This window comes from Buteo buteo, chromosome 1 (assembly GCF_964188355.1).
Source record: "Buteo buteo chromosome 1, bButBut1.hap1.1, whole genome shotgun sequence".
Taxonomy (NCBI): domain Eukaryota; kingdom Metazoa; phylum Chordata; class Aves; order Accipitriformes; family Accipitridae; genus Buteo; species Buteo buteo.
The window spans coordinates 57,692,097-57,713,483 of record NC_134171.1 but is presented as its reverse complement, the minus strand read 5'-3'; the positions used below and the strand labels follow the sequence as shown (position 1 = coordinate 57,713,483).

Genomic DNA, 21,387 nt, shown 5'->3' with positions numbered 1-21,387 from the left:
GGAATATCGGGAAGACTTTGTGCTCGCACAGAGAAGTCATGTATTACGTAGGCAATCCATGTGTTACATCTCATCTCCTCTTTGATATTCCCTAAGAAACTCTTTGTTTTGCAAGTTAGACCACAAAAGTTCCTTGAAAGGCAAAGCAGTGGTGACAGTGAGGAGAGGCATAGGTAGGGACAGAGCAGTGACACCCTTGTGACAAGCATCAAAGACCCAGCAACAAATAAACAGATGAAGGTGGGAGTTGAGGGAAATCAACCATCCCATTTCCTTACACTGGAGACTTCCTGAGGCGTTTTTTTTTGAAGCAATGGCTTAGCATTCAGCTAGGGTGGTAAAACTGGTTTAAACAGTCACCACCCCGACTGCCCCCCTTTCCCAAATAATTTTGTTCCCACTATTGCTGCAGGGTGTAAACACCCGCATTTGAGATGGAGGAACTGATCTGGCTGAAAACTCCCTCCCTCCCCCCTCTCCCCTGGGCTATTTTCCATCTGGATCTGTGTTCCTGTTTAGTTCATCACCCAGCTACGCAAGCAGTTGTGGCAGCATGAGGCAGGGGATGATGCAGGGGCACATGTGAGCAGCTGTGGGTAGGGCTGACGGTTGCTTAAGCCAGCACTGCTCAGAGAAGGTATTTCCCCCAGACAGGATTTTACGGTGTCATGCTTTTCAGAAGACACAGGTCCCATCATTTATATGAGATTTCCTTATATTTATTTAAATCAAGATGGTTTGGGGGAGAACTGGGGAATATATTTTGGCTGGGTGGAGGTGGAAGAACAAACTTTATAAAATTCTTGGCTTTGTAGGCTCTCTGCCACATATGCAGAGTTACGGCCAAGATAGGATATAGAAAAGTTTGCTCAGGTGTTTATTACGACAGCAAACTACCCACATGCAAAAGTTGTCTTCCTCTTCCTCCTCAACTCAGTCGCAGCGTGTGAAAAGGTATGTGTTCGTTCAGCAAGGGAACGGTTGCAAGGAAAGCTGGCTGTGGTTTGCTGCTGCCTTTGTACTTGCAATGGTTTACCTGGCTTCAGCTGGCTGCACTATTTCTGAGGCAGCCAGCAGCCCAGAGCTAGCTTACACCGCAGTTTGGAAATGTAGATGAGTACCTTCTGCAACTTCAAAACATCTCTGTGCCACTCAGCACGGAAAAGGGTCAAAATAGCATGTCTTCTATAATACTCCAAGTAAGGGAGACACATTCAGGATGGGTGGCTTCCCTATCGCCTCTGGAGGGAGGGATGTTTGAGACATCCTGGTTTATCCATCGTCACGTTAAATCCAATGATTGTTTTACACTAGTGGGCTGTGCCAGTGCAGTCAGTAGGAGGAATAGGTAAAAACAATCATCAGATGCATCTCTGAGCAAGAAACCCCTATAAACTCTTAACTCTGTTTACTGTACTTTACCTGGACTGTAACAAAATGCCACAGAAAGCACAGTCAGAACTGCATGTGAAGTACTCGACTTCAGTTGCCACTCAATAGTATGAGCAACGCCCTCTCAATTTCCAAATTACTCCTGCTCCGTTCTGGCCCCGGTAAAAACTGATGGTTAAGCAGCATCAAAGTCACTAATCCATAAGACAAGAGGGAATAGTTGGCATCGAGGTGGACAAAACGCTCTTTTTACAATTAATGTGAAAATCTCTTTAACCGCTCTATGTTGCGCTCATTTAATTCTACAAAGCAAACTGGAACCCAGTTGATGTGAGCACTCACATAGGAGTTATTTGCACGGAAGCCACCCCGCTTAAGAGATAGAACAGGTGCTGGTGTCAACACGGAAAATATTGGCATTGTGTTCCCAAGCAACTGTATTAGACACATATAAGAGCTTATTGTTGTACGGTTAATGCTAACATTTATCTCAGTCCTGAGCTATAAACTAACCAGAAGCACCATCAAGACTGATGGCCATTAAGTAAGCAAACAGTTATTTGTTTTCTTGTAATACCTCACAGCTGTTACAGAAGATTTCTTTATAACTTAGTATCGCAGAGCATATATGAAAAATGCTGGTGTGGCCTGACTACCGTGCCTGTTCCCTTTGAGTGGAGGCACAGACCACTGCTGGACTCCTATGTCAATGACACCAGACTGCCATTTTGAAGCTCGTTCACTGCAATGGCCAGCACAGGCACCAAGCGAAAAACGAGTCTCAATACACAGCTGCAGAGTGACTTCACCGGCCAGCACCAATTTTGCCCACGTAAAGCGATTACACTCAACAGGCAGTGGAGAAGCAGAAAAGTACCACGGTACTGCTGCAGAAAGCTGTCCTACCCTCCTCACAGGCGGAGCACGACAGCAAAGAGCATAGATGTTTTTATAGCTCCCGGCCTCCATACGAGGAAGCCTAGGTGCATATAAAAACAAGGCCGTATCTCTTGTCACTCTGCCTCTGTGCACAAGTCATAGCAAAGATGTCTTCTGAGGCACAAAAAGTTGCGGCTTTGATAACAACAATCACATGCAAGGCCCGCCGAGGACTTTGAGCGCTGGAAAGTTGCTAGTACGTACACCCTACCTGTTTGCAGCCATACTGGTAAGATAAGAACAGAGTGGCGGGTGAGGATAAAAGCAATAAAAAGGGAAGGCTTAAGGACAGGTAAAACTGGAGTCTACACATTGATTTTTCACAGTGAATGAATCAAAATTACTTTGAAATATACATAGAAAAAAAACTTCAAACACCTTTCAATAGTACCAAAAGAGAAAAAAGCCTGTCTTGTAAGTGAAAAGCTATTTAGTGTGGCAGTGTCACCTTCACTCCTACTGTTGATCTTGCCAGACTGGTGATTCCTGTAGAGAAACAGGTCTTTAGAAGTAAGTGCACAGCGATAATTTCTTTTAGCCCTGTCTACAGTGTTTCTCGTCTAAATATTTGTAGGAGAAATTAATAAAGAATATGCCTGCCAGGGCTCAGGCTAGGCTGTGGATATTTTTAAGAAGGGATGGCTCAACCTATCAGGCTATGCAATCCATCTCCTCCAACTGCTGTGATGCTTTCTCACTCCGAACAAAGCCTCTGCCCCAGTTTACGCACAGAAAAGGCTGACGCGTTTTCTGCCTACAGAGAGTGACCCGGCTTTCAAACGAAACACCTGCGGAGAGGATAGGGGATGCTGAGAGAAGGGTCAGCAGGGCTCAAATTGTCCTCGCAGCACCAGTGGGTCTGTCACTGCCAGCCGGGGCTTTGTGAAACAGGCTCGGAGGCAGGCCGGCTCCCAAAGGCGCACATCTAAGGGCAGTGCTGCTTTGAAAGGGCTAGGAGGTGCGGAGGAGAGGGGAACTCGCTAAGAAACCCAGCAGCCCTTTGATTTCTTTGGCATTACAGCCACACAGTTATTTTCTAAGGAAAATAACCTGACTCTGTTGATCAAGTAGATGGCACTGTGATATCAAAGCTAATGAGGAAAGACAAGCACGCGAGCGAGGCACAGATAAAAGGACAGGAAGATGAATCTTCATTATTGTTACGTTTCGATGTAAAATAGGGGGGTGTAGAAATTACCAAAGATGAAATATTTTCTGTGGGATTCTTTGAGAACCTTATGTCTGGCAATTCACAAATCAAGAGGGGAATGGAGCCTAAAAATTACTATCATGAGCAATAGACGAGATTTTCCTTCTAGTTCCCTATTTTGAATGATTATGGATTTGCAGCTTCGCACTAAAACTTCATGTTTCCAGTCAGTATTTTTATAGCTGAACTGGAACCTTTTTCTCTTTCTCTTTTTGTGTATGTGCACATATGTGAAAGAATGAATGAAAGAATGAACAGGAAAGAAGACTATTTGGTGATTTCTGTTTTGTGATGGGGAAGTTCCTTTGGAGTAACAAAGATAAGAGTCTTAAAAAAAAATTAAGTTTCAGTTCATACTCACAGATGAAGTTTTGGTGGGAGTTACAGTAGGCTGAAAATCCTTGGTTCATGGGGCTTAAAATGAACTCAGTACAGATGCCCAGGAGGGAAGAAGTGGGCATATCCTACAAAGCTTGACTCAGCCACAGTGTCCTGGCCTCTTGATAGGCAAATCGCTTTCTAGGCAGAGGTCCAGAGAAGTTAATCTGGCAAGCGAATTCTAACACACATTACGGGGAGCCTAATGAAAAGCATCATTAAAACCAAAACTAACGGCTCAGAGAAACAATTTATTCAAAAAAACCCAGGGTATAAACTTGACATCTTCCCATACACGGTAGTGAATATTATGACCAAAACTGAATTTTGCGTAAATACAGAGGATCAGCCTTTTTAAAGCAATAGACTTACTGAAGTGAGTTCACCACTACAAAAAAGGGTTTGAAATCTCACCCAAGGTACTTAGTTTCTTTGGGATAGGAGCCTCAGTCTTTATTCACATTGGGATGGAAAGTAACATAACCTGATAAACCTAATTCTGGTTACCGAAATACACAATTTGTTCCTTTTAGTTAGATGATGTAGTCTTTTGCTGCCATCAGGCATTTGTCAGCACGTAAAATGCAAATACGTGTGTGAGTAGGCTGCACGTAGACATCCTCTCCCAAATCCAGCTGTGCCAATGAAAGAGATTACTGACTTGAACAACTCGTCCTCCTCCTGCTGCAAACTGTCAGTGCAAAGATCTGCAGGAGTTGTTCATGCTTAACTTGCTTCGGCTGAAAAGCAGCCTGACTGACTTAGCCCACGTCCCCAAACTGCCTCAGCTAGCCTTGCTTGGCTTGATCTGAACTAGGGAGCACTGATACGAGCTGATCCATCAGCACGTTGGTGAGATGGTGATGGCTGAACGAGTGTAGCACTGGCAAGCAAGTGAAGGCAGTGACCTGTTCCACAGGGGCGGCTGGATGAGGAGGAAGGCTGTCCATGGCTGCTGGCCTTTTGCACACAGGTAGCAGCAACACAGAAGGCTGGCAGGAGCTGGTTCCTTCAGATTAATGGTTTTATAAGCCATGGATGTAGAAGTTATATTACAGCAAAAGTTAATGATAATGATGTGATCACCAGTCAAGAGCAAACGCACTGAAATAGCACATAGTTGTACTAATGAAGTTCTTCAAAGCCTTATTAGCTGAAAAGATGAAAATGATTTTCATTCAGGAGGAAGGGAAACTTTTTTTTCCAAAATTGTAATGTTTTCTGCATTTAATTTGCACAGCATTTTCATGGGCAAAACATTCATTTTATATATATATGCTTGTGTGTGTAGATATGCAAAAATATATATAAAATAAATGTAAATGTACACTGCAGAGTACAAACTTTTAAAGAAAGGATGTCCTTCAGGCTTAGGTGATTATACTGCTGCTGAGTTTTTGCTATACTCCAGTGGCATTCTGCTGGAATGAGATTCACCCCTGTGCAGAGGGCAAGCATAAAACCTAAGTACCATGTAAGTCCTACTTAAGTCTTAAGGACCTGGTTCTAATTCCATTGAAATAAATAGCAATATTTTCATTGTCTTTCAGTAGGAGCTGTTTCAAGGTCAATAAATGGGATCAGTCTTATACATGCCTTTTGCTGGCCCAATTGGAGCGATACTTGAACAAGCGGGATGTAAAATGCTTGGGAATAAAAAGAGGTGAAATAATACCTTGGTAGTAAAAGCCCTGCTAATTCTGGAGAATTTGCTTAAGGTAGATAGTGGAACTAAAACATTCATTTGTTTCAAAGATTCAAGAATGTTAGGTAAATTTATTCTAACCAGGAAGCTGGTCTTACCCAAATCTGACTTGAGGAGTACTGTGTGTACTTCTGCCATATTCTGTGTAATATAATGTATGATACCAAGAAATACAGTCAAACCTATTTAAAGCTTTATTAGTATTATTTCTGCAGTACTAAGAGAATTTTGGATACCTTAGAGTACTAAAACATCATGTTCTCTGCTCTGGCAGCATTAACAGGGTTTCTGTGTGTTTTTCTGCTGCATCATCTACCCTTGCTAGGTAACATGATGGCATCTATTTATGCATCTAAAAAGCGCCTGCACAGAAACTCTTTCATATTTCATAAATTCCAAGTGTTTCCCAGCTGATTTCCCATTACATGTGAGAAAGCTTTAGATAAGACCACGTTCACAACACAAGGCAATGGAGAACTCCACGCTCAGGCTCTGTGCATCTTACAGGGACTCCTGGCCACAGCAGTGTATTTCATTTCCCAGCTTGTATAGGGAAATAAATATATATTGGACTCCTTCTAGAATAACCTTACACCCAACTGCCAACTTTGCAAGTGTAAAAATATTATGTGTGTGCTCAGTAAGTGATTTTCAAAGGCTCTGACCTCCCATAAATGAAATCCAGATTCCTCAGAACTAAGCAGAGGTGGAAGGCTAGGCCTATGGCACATGTTTGTTTTTAACCTTGCCTGTTTGAGCAGCAGGCCAACTCAAAGAAAGAGCAGAATAGATTTTTTTATAATAGAAGAAATTTCTCTACTATTTTTTTATTATTATTCCACATGAAAAACAGATGATTTGCCCCCCTGACAAAATTAAAAAATGAAGAACTTCAAACAGAGACCATACATAAAGAATTTCACCCCCACATGTCCAGTTGAGGAGGTTACCCCCGAAAACCTTGCATTTGGTGAACTCAGTGAAGAAATACACCAACTCCTCTGGTGAAACACCAACTACTATTTTGCAGCTTCTGTGGAGGTGGGTAATGGGTCTGCAAAATATCCTCTCTGTTCTACTGGAGATAAGTCTGTTGTGACAAATATAGCAAGCGGTGGCACAAATCATAGGAGACCATAGCGCCCCCCCCCTCCCCCCCCCCCCCCCCCCCCCCCCCCCCCCCGAGCCTTCATTGTCATGGAAAATCCACACACTAGAATACAGCTCCCTTCAAAATCCAGAGCAGCAACTAACACATCATGGGGGAACAGTGACTGAGGCCATCATGAAAATCTACCACTCTAGTGGAAAATAACGCTGGGTCCTTACTCCACACACTGAACAGACAATCCTGACGCTTTTGAAGCCCAATCTACCAAACAGTTGAGGGGACAAATAAAGGGAAGAAGAAGTTATATGCTGTTCAAAACAGACAGAAGAGATTGACTTAGCCTTTCTGCTGCAAATAAATGATGCCCAGTAACATTTAAAATACTGTATAAAATAATCAGGGTAACATGGAGTTATCCTGCAGAAATCTTTCAGGGTAATTCGAATTTAGTGGGCACGGTCGACAGTTGGACTCGATGATCTTAAAGGTCTTTTCCAACCTAAATGATTCTATGAATCAGAGTTAAAATTCAAAGCTAATATTGACCACTTTTAGAGATGAATACACAAGATTATTGGCTTGGGATTTAAAAGTGACGACAGCAACAAGAGTGTTTTGCCTCAGTTTCTCCATCAATAAAATGCAAATAGTGGTATCTGCCCCTTTTCAGGAATTTTTGAAAGATCCATGAATAAGAAGCACTACTCCAAGAACTACCACCCATATTGACAGATGAAATGAATTTGAAATCCTCCTCAAGGATCAATGAAAAGAGAATTCAAAGTAATCAGATCATATGTAGGAGTAATAAGCTTTAAAAACAGCACAACCTGAATACAGATGAGAATCTAATTTAAGTGTCAGCAGGGTTCAAAATAAAAATGCATTTACCATTGAGAATCCATGCAAATAGCCCGCCTATAAGACTGGCTTGGGTGACATAAAACTGCGTGCCAGGAATAAATAAATGCCTCCCTCCCTAGGGAGCAGCAGGGTAGGGTCTTCACACCGACACAGGCCTTGGGTAAGGATAACAATCCTGCTACCATCACCCCTAATTTTGCATCCACAATTTTGGCAGTGCTGGTGGCCTGAAAGCACCACAGCATAGGTACAGCTGGAGTACCACCTGCCCAGGCTCGCCTGGCTCCGGCTGGGCGACACTTGCCACCTCAAGTGGGGTTTTTTTTTTTCATTATTTTCTACTCGATAGAGCCCTCCCTTGAGGCCGGGCCTGTGCGGTCACCCTACAGCCTCCTTCTTCCCCTGAGGTGCTGACCCTGGCCTCGCCAGGGGGAAGCAGCCACCTCCGGGGGCCCGCAGGGAACACGGGGCAGCGCCTGGTCCCAGCAGCAGCCACCCCCTCAGGAAAAACCTCCCCCACGCTGCCGCCCTTTCGACGCAGCCTGTGCCGCCATTTTGGGCCTCTGGGGGCTAACGGTCGTGCCCTCCCTCAGGTGGCAGCCGCGGCCGGGCGCGAGGCGGCGGCTCTCCCTCGTCGCCGGTGAGGCGGGAGGGGACAGGGAGCAGCCCCCGGCGACCGCCACCACCCTTCGCCGCTGTGCGAGGTTTCCCGGCGAGGGGGGCAGGCGGGGCTGGGGGAGGGGAGGGGAGGCCGGCGCGGCGCAGCGCAGCGCAGCGCAGGCCCGAGCAGCGCAGGCCCGGCGACCGCAGGAAGGGGAGGGAAGGCGCCCGCCGCCATCATGCGCGCGCCGCCGGGGCTGGTGCGGCTGCTGGCGGCGGCGGCGCGGGGGTGGGGGCGGCCGCCGCGGCGCTGCCTCGGCGCCATGGCCCGCTACGGCACGGAGCAGCGGGGGCGGCCTAACTCTCCCGATTACCGCCTCTACTTTAGTAAGTAGTAGCCCCCGGGCTCGATACAACCCCTTCCTTCCCCGCCTCGCGGGGTGCACGGTGGGGAGAGGCGGCGGCTCCCCGCTCCCGCCGAGGCCCCTCGGGCTGGCTGAGGTGTCGCCCCTGACCCCCCACCCCCTCCGGGGGGGGCGTAGTTTTTTTGTGGAGAGTGAGGGGGCTTCCTGGCAGATCCACTTCTGCAGGGGATGCTGTGGGCCTGCTCGGTCCTGGGGGCTGGTGTGTGCGGCCCAGGCGTGGCCTTCCCCAGCCCCGCGAAGGCCGCTGGAGGGGGAAGAGGTGCTGCGGGGGGGGGCCGGGGGTGAAGCGCTGCCTGGTGCGGTGTTGTGGCAGCCTGGGCGCAAAGGCCACGGGGCGCTCTGAGAGCCCAAGGACAGCCTTGGCTGTGGGAGCCTTGCTTCGCCTTACTTCTGCGGTATGACAGCCCAGTGGGAGCACGGCCTGTCCCCAGTGAGCAGGCCAGCCCTCCCTCCAGAAACGTCACGGTGAGGGCAGGGTGGCATCCAAAACATGGGGCTCCAGCCCCGAGGGGCCTGTGGGGCCAGCGGCAGCAAGTGGCACCGGGAGGGCATGGGCAGTGCTCCAGAGGGCTTCTCAAAACCCAGTGAGAGCTGGTGGTGTGCAGGCTCAGTATTACGCATTTTAGTAACAGTGTTGTCTGTTTGTATGCCACTTCTCTAGCAGTGGTCTTGTACGGTTTTGGTCCGTTGACTTACAAGCAGTTAATTCTGACGTCCGCTGGTGTGCGAGATGCAGAGGCGTTGGCTGCCCTGCCAGAGCTCCCTTGTGCTCAGTCCCCAGGGGGCTGCCAGCGCAGGAGCTCATCTAGAGAAAGTCACTGTAGTTAGTGGGAATAAGCAGCCTACCACTAAACTTTGTTTTATTTGGGAGGAGCATCCTGGAGGCTTCCAGGAGTTGCAAAACCAACTACCATTACTTTGCTGAGGTGGTCAAAGTACAGTCCAAAGCTAAATGAAGTACCTTGTGTGCTTTTCCCTTTGCTGTGAATAGGGATGCTAGCAGAGGAGAAATTCCTTGGGATTTGTGTTAGCACCTTATATTGTTGATGTTTCTGTTTCGATGCAGTACTTGGGCTTTAAGTATGTTGAAAAATTTCTTAGTAGTTTGAAAAACTTAAGTAGCCACTCGAGTGAATTTTGTTCCTTTCTGCAGTGGGAGCAAGGCTGAGATGCAGATTGGGCCCCCATTAAGTTATGTCAGTTTCTGCTGGTTTTGAGCCTTGGTGTTTCATGTCTAGGGCCTGAGCAATTATCCCATCCATCCCTCACTTATTCTTTTGGTCAAACTTTGGCCTACTATGTTGGGATTTTCTCTTTGTGATCGTGAAACTCAGTTTATTAGAAATACAGTGAAATCGCAAGGGCAGCATTGCTAGAAACCTGGATGAATTCACTGATCACTCATGGAGATGAGGTTCTCTTGGTATTTTTTTCTGTATTAATGGTTGTGTGTTGCTGGGGAGGAGGATAAAAGAGAATGAAAGGATCTTCTCATCTTTACATAGCTTCTATTGCCAGGTAGTCAGAAGAGAAGGGTCAAATTGAATACCAAAGCAATAATTTTGATTCTGATGAATGCTTGTCAAACAATCAAATTTCTTGTCCTGCGCATAGGTTATTTTTTAGCCCTTGGAATTAAGAAGTTTAACTGATGTGTAATTGTGGCATATCATACATTTCTGTAATGTGTAATAGCAATACCAACATCCTATCTTTAGATTTGTAATGCTGCCTTGTTTTGTTTTGTTTTCAGAGAATGCAGATGGTAAATATATTTCCCCGTTTCATGACATTCCACTGTTTGCTGGATCTAAAGAGGTATGTATTTATGCCTTTAAACACAACTAATTTCAAGTTGATAACAGTTTTGCTGGTGTTCTTTAGGTAAAAATGCAGTTTTTAAAAGCTTTTTTTTTTTTTTAAGCAATTAACAGACAAATATATAGCATCAGAAAGGACCACTTTAACCCAGGCTGATTTCTTATATATTACAGGCACAATAACTCCACCAAATTTTCTCTGCTGAGTTCAGTAACTTGCAGTGAAACATAATGATTACTGTGTAGACAAGCCTAGGTGTCTCTTTAAGTCTCCAGGTGTATGAGGGTGGGGGGAGCCACTGTATCTTGTGTTAATTCTCCTCTGTGTTTAAGGTTTGTGTTTGTGTGCTTGAATTCATTTTCTACTATTACTCTTCTTAAATTGGCATTTTTCTACATCTGCAATTAAAAGTGTACATTTCCTTGCAGTAGGAGATGTACAGCACATGCTTATGTAACTTACGGTGTATTTCTTTAATTCCCAAAAGGAGCATTATAATTGGAAGCCAACAATAATGCCCATGAGAGAAGTGGTAATCGCACCTTTGGAGAATTACAAGGCGTGAGGTGCAGCTGAGCACTTTCACGTCTTGTTAGCCACACTCCCTGGAGTTTCATTATAGCAATAATGAAACGCCTGTTTTATGTGTCACCAGTGGGAACTGCCAGTCTTTGGTTTAGACTTAGGTTTGCTTATTATGGTATGCTTGTTACACAAACAGGTTGGGAGGGTTTCGGCCATTTTTTTGATTTGTTGCTGAGTCTCTATGGATGATATGAATGGTGAGAAAGGTCAGCAGTTGTAACATGTTCAAATTGAGACTTCTGAACTAATGAACCAATCTCTTGAATTATTTAAACTGAGAGATTAAAAATATGCATGAAACCTTTTTGATCAGCAGACCCTAAGCTTGCTAGTCAATGGAAGAGGTAAGTCTCATTCAGAGAGTCATTACTAAGATGCTCTGTTCAGTGGGTGCTGGAAGAGCAACGGGCATTTTCATCCCATGTTCCCTGGGGGCCTTGCTGTCCCTGCATCTAGAGTTTAAGGTTTGGAGGGGTGGATTATAGTCTGTGATTTTTCTGTAGAAAAATTATAGTACAGCGATGTCTGATAGATGTGGAGAGGCTTTCATTTTGGTGTGTGAGCAAGGAAAGAACATTCCACAGGATATAGGGGCCTGAGGGGGGGAGCAAGAAAGGGAGTCATTATGAAGGTCTCTGTTAATTTTCCTTTCTTTGCAAGAGGAGGATTTCAGGAGTTGTATGTTATATTCTTCTCCTCCCCTGCTCTAAGTTTTGTGGACTTTATTTTATGACGGATAACCCCAGCCTTATTTTCCATACTAGTTTTGCTTGGTTTTTTTGTTTTTTATCTTTTTCAACTGAAGAAGGATGACTGTGTTATTAATCAGTTGAGGACAGGCCTAAATTGCTGCTTAAATTTTTCAGTGGCTGGGAGAAAGTGGATGTGTCCTTGTACTTTTTTATCTTCCTCTGTTAACATCTTTAAGGTTATAATTTCACAATGAATCACAACTGAGTACTTCTAAAAGTTGTAGTTTAGGCCTTTATGCTCACAAAGGGATGTTCCAATTGCATTGAAAACTGCTGTTGTCTGTATTTATGTGAATATAGTATTGCTCTTTAATGTTCTTTGTACACTTCTTTACTTCACTCTTTCCCTATAGGATAAAGAGATTCCTGCAAAGAGGTCAAAGACTACTGGAACTGAGGTACTGCTAAGTTTTTCATTTTGTTTTTAACTATTCTCTCTATTTCCTTTCCCACATCACTCTGCTATTCTGCAAAGTGAACTTGCTCTCACTGAATAGAGTTGACATATCTTCAAATGCAAGTCTTCTAGGAGGAGAAGGCTTAAAGCGATTTAATGATCTCCTCTTTGAATGGGCCAGAAATGTCAGCATTCTTTTATTCATCAAGATGTTCTCAAAGGCAAACGCTTTTGTACCACTCTTTGAAAGGTTCGTTATGACTATTGCAGCATAGATATGGTATCTTTTATGCTATTGCATTCTGAAACATTTGCAATAAAACCTCTGTTAATGAAATATTCATTATGCTCTCACTGTGGGTAATCTTTGATATATATACAAAACTTCAGAAATCCTAAGTATGTTAGAGCAGAAATTAGACTTAGTATCTGCTTCTTAGCACTGAGGATATGTGGTTTTCTGTACTCATCTGGGAAGCCCAAAGAGCAATCAATCACGTCTACTGATGGTTCAGCATTAACCAGCACAGAAGTTAAGCCTAACAGAAGCCCCCAAAACCACGGAAGGTCTGCTCAGGCTTTTTTTGTGAAACAAGATTTGTTTATGTAAATGTCTTTTCCAAAATACAGCATTTTTTGCAGTGCTTTCCCTGTCATAGGAGTACCTAAAACTTAGTAGAAGAAAGGGGGGGGGGGGCAGGGGGGAGAAACAAACTATGCTTTAAGGCCATGATGTGTGGGGGCGTGTATGTGCCCCAGCCTTTATCTTCTCATCTCTGTTTGGCCAGTCATATTGCAAAACTGTAACTACCCATCCGATGTGAAAGAACTGTCCTAACTGTCTGGGTTCTCATAGTTTTGCAAGTAGTCTGTGGTACACTGGTTCTTCTGCTGTACAACGGTCCCCACGCAATCCTGCATTACATATTTCCACTCCCTTTGCCCTGTGATTCATTCAAGCTACAATGCCTAGGTAATGCTTTTTAGATTTCCTGTTGCTTGATGCCCATTTAAGTACTATTTAGTAGATGTAGAATCATGCCTGAGAGATGAACTCTCAAGGAGAAAGAGTATGTGCCAGTAGCCTTTCTCAAAAATCATTTGTCTTTCAACATGAATTCTTAATTACTGCTCTTGCTGGAAGTCAAGTAGTCTGTTTCTTACCTGCTTATGAATACTGTGACAATACCAGCTGGTTGCAAAGGTGCAAAGCTTGTTTATGCAGTGTCTAAAACTGTTCAAAACTGCATTTGTCTGTGTAGTGGGAAGCATGATAGTTTGTTGAAAACCACGTTTGTAGTACCGTTTTTTCTGATCTCTGGATCAGCCTATGGAGCAGGGGGGAAAAATGCCAGTGAGGTTGAGCAGCTCTTGCTTTCTGGGCCAGTGTAGCCAGCTCCAGAGCTGCTTCACATAACTCCTGCTGTGAGAGCACTCTGGACTGTGGTTTAATAGAACCACAGAAAATGAGCAAAGGCAAATGTACATTGCAGTCTTTGTGGGCTTCTGATGCAAGTAAGCAAGCAAATGTGCAGGCTAGAGGCTTTCCAAACATGCTTGGTCTTTATTTAGATGTTGAAATGTGAGAATGCAAATCATTTAGAAAACCCTTTCTCATCATCATCTTTGGGGGTTGGGGATAAGAGAGAATATAGAGGGATCTTTGTCTTCAGGAAAGCAGTTTCTTCTTACACTGAGCTCTTCAGCAACTCTCCTCACCTTGGCTTGGTGAGAAATGCATGCCTTGTGCTTGTATGTAGGGAAGGCAGAGCTTAATCAAGGGATAAAGGGAAAATGAGGAATTTAATGCCATGTACTGATTTCTGAAGACCTTTGAAGCGCTGTACTCCTTACTCTTGTCTAGGGATGCAAAGGCTACTATTGGTACCTGGTGTTCAGTTGATCCTTGCACTGAATTTGTCCAGGATTCAAAGGTGATTGTTTCTTTTGCCCTGGAAACACGGTGGCATCTTTAAAACTTGTGCTTTTAGTGTGGCGGTTATTTGTTACTCTTGACAAGGGCAAGCCCTTTTAAGAGTGTGTGTTAAATTATGCTGAACTGGTGTTCATCAGATGGCAGTTCAGCCGTGGAAAATGAAGATAATTCTGCATGAGTCTCTTCAGTCTAATCTACTTTAAATTGTTCTTGGCATTCCTGATGCCAGAAAAGACGGTCTCAAAATAGAGGAGTTTTAGCTTTCAACGTTCATGGGATAGGGGAATGCACGTTGTACAAGTCTCTTAGCTGTTTTGCAGTCTCGGCTTGTAGTTCTAAGGGAAACGCTGTGGTGTTTCTGTATGAGCTGTTCTCAGCAGTGCAGCCATTTTTTTAAACATTTTAGACCTTCCCAAATCTCAGTTAAATTTAGCTTTGCAGCCACTGTTGACAACTGATCTTTTTGCTTTCACAGATGTTTTTTGGCTCTTTGAAGACTAGAGAGAAGTTATTTTGAGGGAGAAACTATGCTGAAAGAAATCATATTCAGCTTCAGTCTCAAAATTATTACCAGCTTGCTATCTGAACCTCTGCTTTGTCTTGAGCATTGCAAGCACTTGGAATCTACTCCTGCCCAAGTAAATCTCTGTGGAAGGTATCAAAAGTTTCGCATCTCTTGTCTGGAAGAGTGGGTGTTCCCACTGTGGTTACAGTCAAAACTGTCAGAGCCTGATTGTTGAATATGGTCTTCCATGTCTAGCAGGAAGAATGTTTGAAGAGGTCACTGTTTTCTCTTCAAGACAAATGTGACATGTTGCTTCCCTGCTGTAGTGAAAGGGTTTCTAATCTACTTGTCATTGTATGTCTTTGGTAAAGTATTCACATGTCGTGTCATTCAGAGGACTCAGGTGTTCTTGAATATAAAGTTTTATTTAAAATGTTGGCCTTGGTGAGGAGTCTGTCCAAGCATGTAGAGATTGTAGTCCTCTAACTTGCAGACACCCATAAGAGCATTTGAAAAAAAAATTATACAAAGAAAGAAACAAGACAGCTTTTGTTTTGTTGCATCCTGTGGGTTGCACAGTGCTGGAATGCCCTTGTGGACTTCAGTTGAATTGCTTCTGTCAGGCAAAAACTTCTGATAAATGAACTAGTCAGGTGAGATATAAGGGGTCATCAGAGTGGTCATGCAGTCTGAATAGGTTCTCTGATAGAAGGCCTCACGCTTGGAACAGTATTCAGAACTGGTGTCAGTTGTCTTATGATAAAGTCAGTACTTTTCATAAGAAAGGAAAAGCTGTCATCGTTTTCAGTGCAGTACAGGTGCAAACTTTGTACTGACTTTGTATTCTGTCTTAACTACAGCCTCTGTAACCTTCTTTGGTCATGTTAGACCTTTTTTTGGTATATGTAACCTGGGCTGTAGTGTGTCCATTAAGTGTGTTCAGGGACTTGTGTGTTCCAAATTTTAGATTATCAGCGAAGCCTTCATCCTGATGCTTGAACTTGCCCAGACTTTTTCTGTGGATGTGTCCAATAGTTGCAAGCCTTGCTTTGTGTTCTTATAGATTAACAAATACTGAGAATAGAAGTAATCTTCACTCAGTGGTCCAGTTAAAATCTACTGGAGTAGAGTTGGTTATTGAGAAAGTTGCATCAGTGATTTGATCAAGCTTAACTTCAAATTGATGGTTCCTTAAACTTGAGAAAGTCAGTGTTTCATTTTCATTCATGTCATGGTTGTATACTGACTAGTTTTGCAGGTGAATGTGTCCAGTAACTAGTTTATCAGAGAATATGCCTGACACCACTTTTGGGATACCTGTGGGTAAAAACTTAGGTAGTGTTCATGATTCCCTTTTCACTATAACGTGAGGGAGGTACACTATGAAGAGGCTACAGGCACTTTGTATTTATGCTGGGCACTGCATTCCTTTTTTGCTGTGTGGCGTGTTAATTTATATTGGAAAAGTTCCATTGACTTCTCATTTAGATACAGTATATTTGCTCCAGATGTTGCTGGCATCTGGTTTGTTGTTTTCATTGGCAAATACCTTGTAGCAAGCGTTACATTGGGAATGCTTATAACATGAGTGCTTGTTTTATAAGCAAGCCCCTCTCCATTTATTTCTGGGTGTATTTCATGACAGTCCTTATTTTCCTTCTCCTTTTTTTTCCTTTTTTTTTCTTCTTTTTTCCTTTTAAACATCATCCTTTGTTCACACCGCTGCTAGACTGCAGCTCATCTTTTTCATTCTCATTAGTCCTCAGGTGCATGCTACCATGTTCAGTTGGTGGCTGATGAGAATCCCTGCAAGATTGCAAATGAGCAGACAGAAAAGAAATGGAAATGATAGCGGCTTTTTCTTCTTTCTGTCTTGTGAGCTCAGAGCTTCTCAGTGCGGAAGGGTCAGCAGCCCCCAAGTGTTGCCCTCTAATGCTTTCAGATTTTTTCTTTTAAGCACTCTTACTATAAAAACAACTCAAGTAACTGTAAGCTTTAGCACATCTCTTCTCCCTGTCATGCAAGGGTGATGGTGAATGGCAATCAGGCCTTAAAAAGTGGTGATGTTTGTCATTTTATGAAATTACACTGAATTTCTGTTCCTCTGTCTCTCTTGTTTTGTCACTTCCGTCAGTCTGCATAGGTTGCTCCACTTCTGCTTCAAATTAGCTGAACCTTCAGAGTTTAACGTTAAGCCTTGCAGCCCTTGGGCAGAATCATGCCTATTCGAAACCTTCCCCTTAAATGCACCAGCTAAGGAACTTGGGAAGTCTGGGAAAGGAAACAGTTGAACAGGAAAGGGAAAGTTAGGTAAGGAAGAATTGTTTCTGAAAAGGGTGTATGGGAGTCCAGAAGGACAGGTTGTAAAAATAGTGCCAGAAATGTGCTTAATTTTTCTTTTCTTCCTGTGATTTTGAGGTTTGTAATAACAAACCCTGATCAAAATGCATTATCTTCTATAAGAATCTGTACAGCCAGAGCTAGCAGTTATTTTTGGCCATCAGTCTTAGTGGAGAGAATGCTGACTCACAGTTTTCCTGGGTACAACAGTCTGTATTTCCTTGCTTTTCTCAACCCTTGCTGTATGAATATGTTTAAGTAGATTTGTGTGCCTTTTTATCTTTGCGTGTTTTTCTTATTTCAAAAACCAAAAACTGTTCCTGTTCTCTGTGTAAAAGACCTTTTTGCTTGTCTCAGCAAAACTGGTATCACGATATGTTAAAAATTATGCTCAACTGAAATGGAATGCAATAAGTTGCCAAGCAGGGTTAAAGAAAACACCCCAATAAAGCAAACACTTATTTACATCCTGTGTGAGTTCCCATGTAATGTACTTAGCATGTAGTTCTTAGGAAATAAAGGATATCATTTAGACATACTGGTTATTCCTTCTGATGTAATTTTCTGCTGATTTTCGTTCGGTTTTAGGAATTAGGAAATGCACTTTTGACTTCTGTGAGCAAATGGATTCCTCCCTCTGCCCCCCTTCAAGGTATAATAGACCATAACTACAAATGTCTGTCTTTTGTTCACATTAACCCAAAGTCAAACAAGCTATGTAATACGCTGTGTTGAAAGTCTCTCTGGGCTCTGTCAGGTCACTTCTCCTAGCAGATGGGTTCTGTCCCTTTTTCTGAATCTAGGAAACTATTTCCTCCTCTTTCCTTGCGTGCTCCAGGAGACTCCTTCTGAAGAAACTGTCAGCCAGCAGAGTTGGCATGAGGCTAGCCTGTAGGAACTACTCCATCTGGCCTGTTGTACAGTCTGCTGTCATGGAGTCCCTTCTACATTAGGCGCTTGCAGAGTTGGATTAAATCTAGACAGCAGCAAGCAGCATTTCATAAGCAGACCAGTTGACTGCTGTCATACTAAGGCCATTAAATGGTAAACTTTCCAAAGCAATAGTTTTCATTTCATGAGAGATCTTTTTTCTTTTTCTTTCACTGGGAAGGTGAGTCAAATGGGCTGTTGAAACAATCTTCACCATTGCTTAAGGGGGTAGAAGTGCTCACTTGGGGGTTTGGTGAGGTGGAATTTTTTGTTTCACTGATTTAAAATAAAGATAAAAATATCAATTACCAGATGCATTCACCATCCAAAACTAACCACTGAATGGCATATGCAGATGGTAATCTGTGAAGACAGGTGGTGTCTGACACTTGCATTTCTGTTTGCAGCTGAGGCAGGGATGGTTTTGCAGCAAGGGATGGGGGAGAACATTCAAGCGGTCAGAAGGAATAGGTGTTTGGTCTGGGAAAATAAGAGTGATGGAAAAATTCCCGGGTGATATTTAGGCAAGGAGGGAAATGAGATGGGAGAGAGGAGGAAAAAAAACCCTAAAAAAACAGAGGAGTATGCTTCTTGCTCTCTTTCTATCAAATTATCTAGTATGTGCTCTCCTTTCCACACCAGTGAATCCTGTCTCATCACTGTGAAAATGTGATTGCCCTATAAATAAAAGGTTTTATTTTTAAATGTAAGCACTGCATGAAGTTATTGATCTCTTGTAAATGCTTGTGGCAGCTTTGCATTAGAGAGAGTACTTTCAGGGATTCTTTTGCATACAAATTAATCTGTCAGGCTGTCATATTTAACACTCGTGACAAGTCACATTTGACTGATACCACAGGTTATAGAGGCCTGGTCTTAGACCTGAGTTAAATCCAAGTGATTTTTTTTTGTTTTTGAGAGCAGCATTGTATTCATTTCAGTCCAGTTGTTTTCCAGCCCTGAGAGTTGTTTTGGTGAAGACCTGGAATAACTCTTGACCAATTAAAGCTCAAACCAAGATTTACAGGCTGCTGAAGCCATTGTGTTAGACATGGTCAGGAAAATGTACAGTGGCATCTAAACAACAAAAATACAGGATTGTGGTGGAGGGGTAGACATTGTGTATAATTCCAAGAGTAGTTTGTAGGTTTTCTGCCTGTAGCTACCAGTCAGAACAATTCTTTGACCTGCTTGGCAGTTCCCTAAGAGTTTCTTGTCAGCACTGGCTTTCATGCTGTGCATTTCTTTTTTCCAAGTGTTCCCAGATGGATGTGCAGACTTTATTTGGCTCTCTTCCAACCCTTCCCTTACCTGCTGCTGCATGTATGTTGCTTTGTTCTGTCTGCTTCCTTAGTGTTGACATCTTTTTGAGCTTTCTGTTTACTTCTCTGTTTCGACTGTTCTTACATACATAAGGTGTACCTTATGGAACTGATCTGAAGCACCTTTCTCTTTTTTTTTTTCTTTTTCTTTTTTTATTTGGTTATGACCTGATCAGGAAAAGTGATTCCATCTGACATGCCACTGATTGCAATATTGGCACAGTACTTATGGATGGCGAATTTAATTTAAATTTACTGGGAATTTGCTGTCAGGATTGTGCATAGCTTGTGATATCTCATGGGAGAAATGCTGAGTGACAGCTGGGTTTATCCTTTGCTTTCTTACTTTCCATGTTCCAGGTTTGTTTGGGAGGAGAAGAGCATAGAACCATTGGAATTACTTTATTCAGGCTGTGGCATTGACCCCAGTAATGGTATTTGTTTGTTGCAGCTGCAGGATAGAAGGAGCAAAAATACAAATATTTAAAAGTCCGCTGGAGCCTTAACTGCAGTGTAGTTAAAGAGTTAGTGCAAGTCTTCAGTTGGTTTAACTTTATATTTTTTTTTCCTACAAATTTCTGCAAAAACATATTTTGTCCTTCCTGAACTGTTGTAATTTTTTAATACCAATGCAGGTTTTCTTTGGCTATGAAGAGACGTCCCAAGCAATGTGATATTTGGGGGTTATTTTAGTAATCTAGGAGAAAATAGGTTGTAGATATTGCTGGGTAGTTTGGTCTAGTTACCCATTTCGATTAATGCTCTGCTCCTTGGTGGTGCTTAACTCTAACAGCTTCAGAAGAAGAGACCGTATGGCAGTTACACAGATTTTTTATCTTTGGAAAATGTCACTTTAACCTGCTCAGTAAGAAGGGCATAGATTACTTATTTTTCTTCTAAAGGCATGAAAGTTTACATGTTTTAGGTTTATTCCCCCTACACCCTCCTTCTTAAAACAACTTTCACTTTGTTTCTATTAGGAAGAAGGCTAACGCAAACATGAGGTGTCTGTGTCCATGTCCTTCCTCTGCCATCACTTTTTGGATTCATTTTGCCTCACTTCAACCAGATTTGACTGAGAATCAGAAATGTCAATGGTTGTTGAATTTGCGTGGATTTTTAAAAAAAATGAATGAGGCAAAAGAGGAGGGCCTGAAGAAATAAATCCTCAGGGGGGAAAAACCAAAACATTGTCCTTTCCATTGCTTGAGGGAAGCTAACTCTGTCCTATAGAAACATCCAGTCCTCTTTGACTAGTAGACTGAACCACTGCCTTGTGGCAAACCATTCCATGGACTTCCTGAACATTTTGTGAAGAATAATATTGATAACAGGAATAAAAACATTGTGTGGATTTCCACTACTTGTAGCTGTTTGTATTCTCAAAGAGGTGGGGTGGGGAAAGGATGAACCAAGGAGGTTGAATATCATTGTGCGGAACTAAACAAATTGTACATAACGTAAAAGCAGCTGGAACAGAGAGATGTGATATATGTTGAATATATGCTGAATACGTTGATATATGCTGATATATCAGCATATATGAATATGTTGATATATGCTGAATACAGAGAATAGAATTTGTCTTATTGTAAAATACTAATAAAGTGGATTTTATTTTCAGTTCTGTTATTGTTTTTTGTTTTAGGTCCTGTTTAATATGATTGTAGAAGTGCCTCGTTGGACAAATGCAAAAATGGAGGTAATTAAGAAAAATACCTTGATTATATAGCTATTTATGAAAGTTATGACAGTGCAGTGTCTTCCAGTAGTCAGAGTTTAATCAGAGTGTGGATTACTCTTTACACATAAAATTTTCTCTGTTAAAAATTAATTTGAAGTTGCACATTCAGACACTTTCCTTGTGATTATAAAAAGTGTTTAAGTTCTAATTTTGTTTCCCTTCTACGGGTGAGTACTGCATCTTGACAGTCCTCTGACTGCAGAGTGCAGCATACCTGCAATAGCGTCCTAGAGTAATGGCTTGCAGGACCTTGTCCAATATTTAGTCTTACTCCTGCTTGCTCATAGAGCATTTCACTCAGAGGATTTAATTCCTTTCATTTCTGCTCTATAGTATGCTAGGCTAGATCCTGACAAATGGAGTTGCAAATGAAAAAGCATTTCCTTGTGACGAAAAAAATACTTGGGCACCTCACTGATTGAAAGTATCTA

At 42.7% G+C, this 21,387-nt stretch overlaps 1 protein-coding gene across 1 annotated transcript in view; it reads left to right on the top strand.

Annotated features, from left to right (window-relative positions):
* Nucleotides 1-8,412: 8,412 nt before the first annotated feature.
* Nucleotides 8,413-21,387, top strand: part of PPA2 (inorganic pyrophosphatase 2) — a 38,749-nt gene continuing 25,774 nt past the window's right edge. The window contains exons 1-4 of the mRNA XM_075032321.1: nucleotides 8,413-8,586; nucleotides 10,378-10,442; nucleotides 12,136-12,180; nucleotides 20,861-20,914. Coding sequence (XP_074888422.1) covers nucleotides 8,439-8,586; nucleotides 10,378-10,442; nucleotides 12,136-12,180; nucleotides 20,861-20,914 — 312 coding nt within the window. The 5' untranslated portion in view covers nucleotides 8,413-8,438. The remainder of the gene's footprint in view (nucleotides 8,587-10,377; nucleotides 10,443-12,135; nucleotides 12,181-20,860; nucleotides 20,915-21,387) is intronic.